General features: G+C 37.0%; 1 protein-coding gene across 1 annotated transcript; it reads right to left on the reverse strand.

Moving 5' to 3' along the window:
- Positions 1–2,888: 2,888 nt before the first annotated feature.
- TTA1 (class I heat shock protein, putative (DUF1423)) lies at positions 2,889–5,698 on the reverse strand. Its single transcript, XM_079078285.1, has 2 exons — positions 3,712–5,698; positions 2,889–3,641 (listed from the first exon to the last, which is right to left on the reverse strand). The coding sequence occupies exons 1-2, from the start codon at positions 5,516–5,518 to the stop codon at positions 3,100–3,102; spliced, it is 2,349 nt and encodes a 782-aa protein (XP_078934411.1). The 5' UTR covers positions 5,519–5,698; the 3' UTR covers positions 2,889–3,099.
- Between the last annotated feature and the right edge of the window lie 3,363 nt (positions 5,699–9,061).

Below are 9,061 nucleotides of genomic sequence, written 5' to 3' on the forward strand. Positions count from 1 at the left end.
AACTCACTAAGCTTTCGGGCTTACAGTTTCAGTTTATTGTTTCAGGTACATCAGGGGATCGTGGCAAGGCAAAGGCGTGATCATACAGCTACTCACTTTTTATGACTTTGTTTCTGGGATACTCTGATATGATATATTTTGAAAACAAGTTTTGTAATAGTTAATGGATTTGCAATGTTTTTAAAAGTTTAAATTGGCTTGAATTTTTTGGGTGTTACAGACTATCTATTTATGCAATATTTTCCAACTTGACTATATTTAGCAATATACTTTAATATTGCATGAATACATAAATTTATAGTTTATGCAGTTCAACCTTAACTAATGACATGTCTAGAAGTCTTACACATTTTTTTCAAGGGTTGACTATCTATTTATGCAATATTTTCCAACTTGACTATATTTAGCAATGTGTTTTGTAAATACAGAAAGTTACAGAAAATTGTCATATAAATGCAGAAAATTATATACATAACTCTTTTACTACAAAAAGTTACATAAATTAAACTTTACACGCATAAAAAGACGCATAAAATGACCAAAATTATAATTTAAATGCATAAAATTATAGAACTTAACATTTTAATGTTGAAGATACAGAAATTACACTTCATATACAGAAAAAAATACTGAAATTACCCTTTATGCAGATTTTTTAATATATTTTTGACTTTATTATTCTTAACTTAAAGATACAATGTTATTTTATGTAGGTGGAAAGAAATACTCAGTTGATAAAAAATTATGGGAAGATAGTAACCTGAATGATCCATCACTCAAAGATTGAGTTGCTTCAATGCAAAAGCTGGCCGAGGTAAGTTGAAGGGTAAACCTACGACAATAGATAAAAATTCAAAGGACAATACGATGATTTTTCCACAATTTTAGCAAGCAGAAATAAAAGTAGAGTGCTATAATACAACATTTGTTTTTTCAAGTAACTATTTTACCTTATTTAATTATACACTACTAGCCAATTCATAAGCTGTCAAATGAGATTTGAATTTATTTGTCACATTAGACAATATTGTAATATCTTATATATTGTAAACCGAATTGTAATTTGGTTGGTTCAAATGAAATTTGAATTTAATTTGAACTGTTTGTATCCATATTTTGAAATCAGAAATTGTTGAATTGGTAATATAACATTCTTGGAGCCTGATATATTTTTCCATCTTTTCTTTGAATGTTATTCGTTTTAATGATATCTTTTGGCTAGGTGCTATATCAACTTTCAATATCCTATAAATAAGTGCCAATTCTTTTCTTTGAATGCTACCAAGAATAATGTTACGAAATTGTTGTTCACATCATATTATGTTGTTAGGAATAACATCAATGACTCTATTCCCAATATCATCATGCACTTTTGCACGAATTAACTCTTTGCCCTACAACATGTCGGATTTTCGTGTACCTGACCCACCAAACATCAACAAAAAAATCTGATTCGTGCAACGCATGTGTCTCTTTACTAGTTAATATTTAAAAACATCCATAATATAATCTTTTTTAACCAAGTTTTTTTGTGTCCAACTCATCAATCCAAAAATCTAAAAAAAATCACGATAGTAGCCTAGTATATAACTTTTTCATCAACTTATTTATAATAGCAACAGATTCTAATTTGTTATATGCTATTGTTATTTGTATAAGTTACTTAACAGTTAACAATTGTTTGAAGATCTAGAAGAGCCAAAAAAAAACCAACGGTTTTTACACTTACAAGTTTGATTGAGAAACTTTAGATGAAAAAGCTCTCATGATAGGAAGAAAACCTTTTCAAGCATTTTCAACATTTAAAAGCTCATTTATATATATTATAAATGCTCCAGTTAAACAAGTTAAACCATTTATACAAACCATTCATTTATTTTTGTTCTTCCTAATTTGAGCATGTATTGCTATATATATTTTTAATAACCGTTTAATGATAGCCGTGTCAAACCCTATCCTAAAGTCATCATGAGAGGTAAACCGTAGAGCACTAATAATATTTTGAAGGTGTCGAGCTGTCAAATTTTGAACAATATGAAATTCTTCACTTCAACCACTAGGTTCTTATCTTGGGAACCAATTTTTAATACATTGAAACTAACATTGTTTGCCTAACGAAGTTGGTGAAGACGTGAATAACATTGTAAATTTACGAGTCATCTTATATGAATGTGCAAAAGTAAAACCTAATACTTGCGAATCTATGAAAAATCTGTTCATAGAGTCGTGCATTGTTAAAGGTCGTTCGAAATGAAAACTAGTATCAAATAATTTCCGGTTTTAAATCAGAATTTGTCATGCGATAACTATAAAAAACTTAGAGTGAACTTTTACTACATGAATGACAAGACTTTGCATTAAATATTATGAATCAGCTTTGAAATGATTAATTTTTAAATTATGTATACATAACAATATTAGTATCAAATAAAAAATTATAACATGTTGGGTTTTTAATTTTTTATATAATTAGCTTAATTAAAAAGTTAATTATGTTCAAGATAATTTTATATTAAAAGAAAATGGGGAGATCTGTTTCAGTTTCAAAAAATAATATTTTGTTAATACTTTTTCCCTCGTGTTTATGGACATAAAACGTGATAGAGTTGAGCAGAATTTTCAGATGGGATTCTAAACTGATTACATATTTTGCGTTTTTTTTATTGTTGTTGATTCATTATAGGATAGGATTGTTCCACCAGCAAAGCAAAGACGAACAAGAACAATCTAATATCCACAAAGTGATGTTAAATTTTAAAAACCCTTCAGCAATCAGCAACATATACACACTTTTATTTTGAAAGAATCCACACACATAATTATAATTATAATAAATAAATGATACGATTGCAAAACAAAAATATCAGAAAAAACACAATATCCAAAGATGTCAATAATCATCATTCTACCAATTAAACCAAAACGGTGAATCACAAATTTACCACAACAACCCCAACCACACCCATCACAATTCACAATGCCAAAAAAAAAAAAGAAAAAAAAATGGAAAGTCAAAAAATACATTACAACGGTGAATCATGGCCACTATTTTGAAGACACAACAACAAACTGTCAAAGAAGGTGAAAAGATGTGAATGATCAGACCCATTGTTGTTTAGTCTTCTCCATTCTCTCCAACAAGCCAGCAATCTCAGCTTGCATCCTCATCTTCATCTTATAATACTCATGATGATCCTTCTCTTTCGCCTTAACCTCTTCCGCTTTCTTCTTCCTTTGCTCTTCAATCTCCTCCAAATTCAATTTCCCTATTTTATCTGTATACTCTTCATCCAATTTCTCAATTTTTGTCCTGATCATCCGTTTATACCCCTCGGATTCCCTTCTTGCTTCATCCGCTTTGTTCTGGAACATTCTAGCCTCCGCTTCTTTTATTCTCACCAGGCTTTCCACACTGTCAAACGCGTCCTTGTCCTTTTTAGACGATTTCACCGACCATTCGTCTTCAATTACTATTTTATTGGAATTGGAATTGGAATTCATCATGTGTGGCAGAGGTTTATGGTTGTTATCGTGAGGATTACTTGATGATCCCATTCCCATCATGTTCATGTTCATGTTGTATGAGGTTTGGATTGGTGGATTGGAAATGGGAAAATCAGGCATGATTTCTGCATCTAGGGCTATAAAATGCAAAACAAAATAAGAATATGCTTGATTAAGTGATAAGTACTAATGGATTGTGAGACTTACAGTCAAAGAATTGAAGGATGAAACCGCATACATCTGAAGGGGACATGACTTTGTTCTCAAGCTTGGACATCAACTCACCAGCCTTCAAATGAAGCTTTTGCCCTTTGAAATCTCCACTCCCCCTAAAGATTTTCCTAACACAATCAAGCTCTTTGATCAATGTCTCCAAACCCCATTGTTGTGCACACGACTTGAAAACATCCTTAATGAACCCAAACATTTCAGAAGCATGACCACAACAAAGGCAATGAAACTGCATCTCTGTTGTACCTGTGGGCCCTTTCAAGCTTGCTCCAGGCCTTATAAGATTTTTTTGAAGACTACAAGCCGCATGACACCAATGAGAACACACATCACACCCCACCCAACTGCACGTATTACTTGCACAATCAAAGTTTAGACAAACAGGACACATACATTCGCTACAGAATCCTTTCTTTGTTGAGCAAATCTTGCATTCACAGTCTTCAACGGGTAATAACCGCTTGCAATTCACGTTCTTACATCTTTCAGATAGAAAAATTTCAATAAGTTCGTTTGTTGGGAGACGGGATTGGGGAGATAAGAAGGTTTCAAGACCTGTTCTTATGGAAACCAAGAGTAGAACTTGGTTTTTGTTGGCTTTTGAAAGGGATTCACTTGTGAGATCAGATCTTCTTTCGAGCCGAAGCTGTAACCTAACCAATTCGTCTCTTTTTTCGGGAATTGAGATGAGTTTCTTTAAGTAATCTTTTGTTGATTCGAGTGTTTCATCTGGGAGTTCTTGAGTTATCTGAGCCATTGTTTGAATAGACTCGGATACGATTTCTCTAAGAATCCTCTCGGGTCTTGAAGGTTTGCGTGATCTTCCGAAATCCAAACCTTCCATCCCTTTTGTGTTTTCAGAGCCTCTCCCCCTTGAATCGCCAGACTGTGTGTCCATCTTCATTCTTGCAGGCAGTTCAGATGGAAAAAAGGACAAGTTGGTGTTAGAGTTGGAGGGATTACTTTGCACCAAGGCAACACCTCCATCACCTACAGGCCTAAACCGGCTGTGAACAGATCCATTGGTCCCCTCTCCACCATTCCAGATCTGATCACACTCTCTTCTATGGCTACCCATCGAGTAGTCATAATTGTCGGTTGAATTTCGAGTCATGGAGCAACTAGGGTTATGTGAGAACTGTTGTGAATATGAATATGACATGGAACCAGTTGTGAAATCGTTTGAGAATGTGGTTTGAGTGTTGTTACTGTTTGAAATACCCAACGATTGAAAGCTCCTACTTGGCTTCAAACTCACTGAAGGATCACCATCTTGAAGACGATTTGATGCAGCTAAGGACATGGAAGTATCAGGTAAAGCTAGAGATAGATCTAGGGTTTCCAATTTCGGCTTTTTATCTCTATTCATTTGATACATTTCATCATCGTCAGCTTCTCTTTTTGAAGAATTTTCTGACAATTGCAAAAAATCTCTCTCTACCCATCTATTCTCATCCGGATTAGGATTATTATGATCCTCAGAAACGACTAATTTCCCTTTAACTTTATCAAAGGAATTCAGTAAACTTCTACCATTATCAGACGGATTCTGAGCTAATGTCGAATTATCACATAGATAGCTCAAAGTCAACTCTTGAGAAATCCCCAATTTCGAGGGTTTTGACTCTGAACTTCTAGAAAAACCATTATTCTTATCGGAAAACCCAGTTTTTTCATCCAGATTCCCTCGATTTTCATCAGATGTCAAATCTGTTAGCTTCGATTCAGAGTTTTGACCTCCATTAACACCATCACTCGAGTAATTTTCTCTTTCTTTTATCATAGTGATGCACCAAAATGAATTGGAAATTACCTTGAGGAGAACTCAGAAAAGAAGTCGATTGGAAGGCTTGCTTTCGCCTTTGGCTTCTTCACCGTTTGCCGTTTGAATTCTTCAATTCGCCATGACTTCTTTGCTTTTTCTCCGTACTGTGTAAATGTAAAATGGATTTATGGAAGCTCACGCGGAGAGAATCTTAAATATCACTATTCGAATGAGGTTACAAAAACAATCCTTCAGCTATATACTTCTTCTTTTTAGTCCTTCAACTACACGTTTACTCATTTTTGTGATTTGCAATTTTCATATAGAGGTGAACATTTAGACCGGTTCGGTTTTATAGAAAGGGATAATGACTTAGGAGGGTAATAATGTTTTCCGTTTGTCCATATTAGGTCCCTAACGTATTTTTTGTGTGTATTACACCATTAAGGTTGCTATAATCGTTTAGAAATAATCCCTTTTACCGGTTTCTTCCTGTTAAAATGACTATTTGTAAACGGTTAGAATAACCTTAATGGTGTAATACGCACAAAAAATACGTAGGGACCTAAAATGGACAAACAGGAAACGTTATTACCCTCTTAAGATTTTTAGTATTTATTAATTTGAATATATATTTTTAAGATTTTTAGTATTTATTTTTATATGTGTATTTCATATAAAGTTGTTGAAATTAAAAAGAATAAAAAATAGAAAGGTTTAGATTGGATTGGATTGGATTTTGTAACCACATCATCCTGTTAACCTCTAGCAAGGAGCTAGAGAGAAGAACAAATTAAGGCCGGATTGGATTTTGTAACCACATCACGGATAGATGAAAACACAGGAAGGTCCAAATGAAGCCAATGCCCAACCCGACTCCAAACCTGATCAACAACCGAAAACTACAGCAACAAATGCTTCACACTTTCTTGAGAATTGTGACACACAGGACATAGTAAGGAATCTATCACCACCCCCCTTTCCACCAGTTTAGCTCTTACCGGAATGCGATCCAAAAGCACACACCATAAAAAATGTTAATTTTAATAGGGACAAAACGGTTCCACCTAGTAGGCATACTACCCATGGGAAGCGTCATATCATTAACCCAATTTCGTGCTGTTTTAACAGTAAATGTAACACCCATAAAATTCGAGCAAATTTAAAACTTTTTAAATCATTTGAAACCATTCAATTATTACAATTTGTTTTCAAAATAGTTTATACATCAGAGTTCCCAGAAATCATAATCGTCAATTGAGGAAGTGTACGGTCACGCCTTCGCCTACCCGCGGCCATCCGCTGAACCTGAAACAATAAACTGAAACTGTAAGCCTGAAAGCTTAGTGAGTTACCCCCAAAATACCAACCTCATATAACCATAATCATCTCATATCAACAAATACTCAACAAACATGCATCTCGAGTCTATAGTGTGACTGGTCCGCCCGCACCGGGCCTTCAGTCCACCTGGTCCACTCTCCGAGTCTACAGTATGACTGGACCGCCCGCATCGGGCCTTCAGTCTATCTGGCCCACTCTCCGAGCTTCGGCACGTCTGGACCGCCCTCTCGGGGCCTTCAGCCTATCCGGACCGCTCGCCGGGCCTTCGGCCTGACTATGTGCCCTCCCGGGTCTGCAGTCTATCCGGTCCACCCTGGGTATGTTGGCCTACAACACGAAGCAGGACCCACCTCAACGCAACCCCCAATCAACAACCATGTGCATATATAACAGATAATCACATAACAGGCTATAGACAAACAAACCGATCTAACAGATCATATAGCATAGCAACATCCTATAACCAGGATACCGACCTAACAGGTCACTAAACATAATATCGTCCTAACTACCAGGACGCAGATCTAACAGATCAGTAAACATATCATGCAATTACCCGGATACAAATTCGATAAAGGGTCGGCCTTGGTGTCATAGACCCTGTTAATATAGTGAGGATAACTCACCTTGCAATGCCGGACTGAACCACGAAATCACGCTCCCGAAACACTGCCCCAAACTCCAACACCTATAACCATCAATGATCAAAATCATAAATACCCGCTTACCAATTATCCTCAAAAGTCAAAACGGTCAACCCTTGGTCAAAGTCAAAGTCAACTATCAAGGTCAACAGTCCATGTTGACCTCAACTCGTCGAGTACCCTCAGCTACTCGCCGAGTTCCTTGCATAACTTGCCAACTCGCCGAGTCACCATGCCACTCGCCGAGCCCAAGGCAATCTTCATCGGACTCGCCGGGTTGTTCATCCAACCCGTCGAGTTCATGACCATCTTCATATGACTCGCCGAGTCTACCATGCGACTCGCCGAGTCCCTTCAGTCCTTCATCCATACAGATGCTTTTTAAGCCATGCTAAGGCTCCATACTGCAGATCCAACTTCCCAAGGCATGCTTATCACGTAAAGTTGCAAACTTTACGTGCATGCAAGGCTCTAATGACTCATAATGCCAAATCCAAGCTTGAAATGGGGTTTTACACTTAAGGAGGGGTTCATACTTGCCAAAGCTGATAGCTTTATGGACTTACAAATCAAAGAGAGTTCAGATCTGAAGTCACAACTTCATATCTGAGCTCATACCCAAGAATAACTTCATAACCAAGCCAAGAAGCCCTAAACTTCATCCAAAGAGATCTAGAAAGGAATGCGGCCAAGATCATGAATTGATACCTCAAATGAAGCTAGCTGAGATAGACTTCAGACCCACAAACGCTCTTGCCTCTAACTTCTTGATCTTCAAGCTTCTTGCATCAAGGTCTTTTTTTCCAAGCTTGAAATCTACACTAATATGGAGCACACACACGAATTAGGGTTTCTGGACTCTCAAGAGGCTGCAAAGGGACTAAGGGAGGCTAATGATCCCTTAAATAGAGTGCCAAACCCCGGAAATTAGGGTTTCACCCTCCAGCTCCAACTCGTCGAGTCACTCTTCCGACTCGGCGAGTTGGTCACTTAAACACGTGGCCCAAACCCGCTGCTACTCGACGAGTCAGGAAACCAACTCGTCGAGTAGATCTTGAATTCATGAGAATTTATAGCCATAAATTGGTATTCGAGAATCGGGGCGTTACAGTAAAGATACCCGACGATTCAAGCTCCCAAGACCACTTATCCGACATTTCCAGTATGCGAATAGGATTTAATATCTCCACAGGATAATCAAATTGGGTCGATTCAGCCCCTCCTCTAATCCCCCGACGCCAATGAAAATTTCATCCCCCCGAATCCCATTATTCACTTACTCGAGAATCTTGATTAAAGGCCAAAGCAAAGAGCCTCCCGAACCGCTCCCTAAGAGAAATATCCAAGCACCAAACATCCTTCTAGAACCTCGTTTGATTCCCATCCCCCACCACTATATACATGGAATTAGAAGGAATACAACCATTCTCATGGAGATGATTATTGGATCCTACAATCTTTTGCCAAACACCCCCTCCAGTTCCTATTCTCGAATCGTCCGAAAAACCACCACCTTCCCCATGACAAAATTTGACAATTTTAACCCAAAGAGCTCCCTTGTCATTAAGAAACC

This window comes from Lactuca virosa, chromosome 2 (assembly GCF_052849685.1).
Source record: "Lactuca virosa cultivar CGN04683 chromosome 2, Lactuca_virosa_CGN04683_v6, whole genome shotgun sequence".
NCBI lineage: Eukaryota > Viridiplantae > Streptophyta > Magnoliopsida > Asterales > Asteraceae > Lactuca > Lactuca virosa.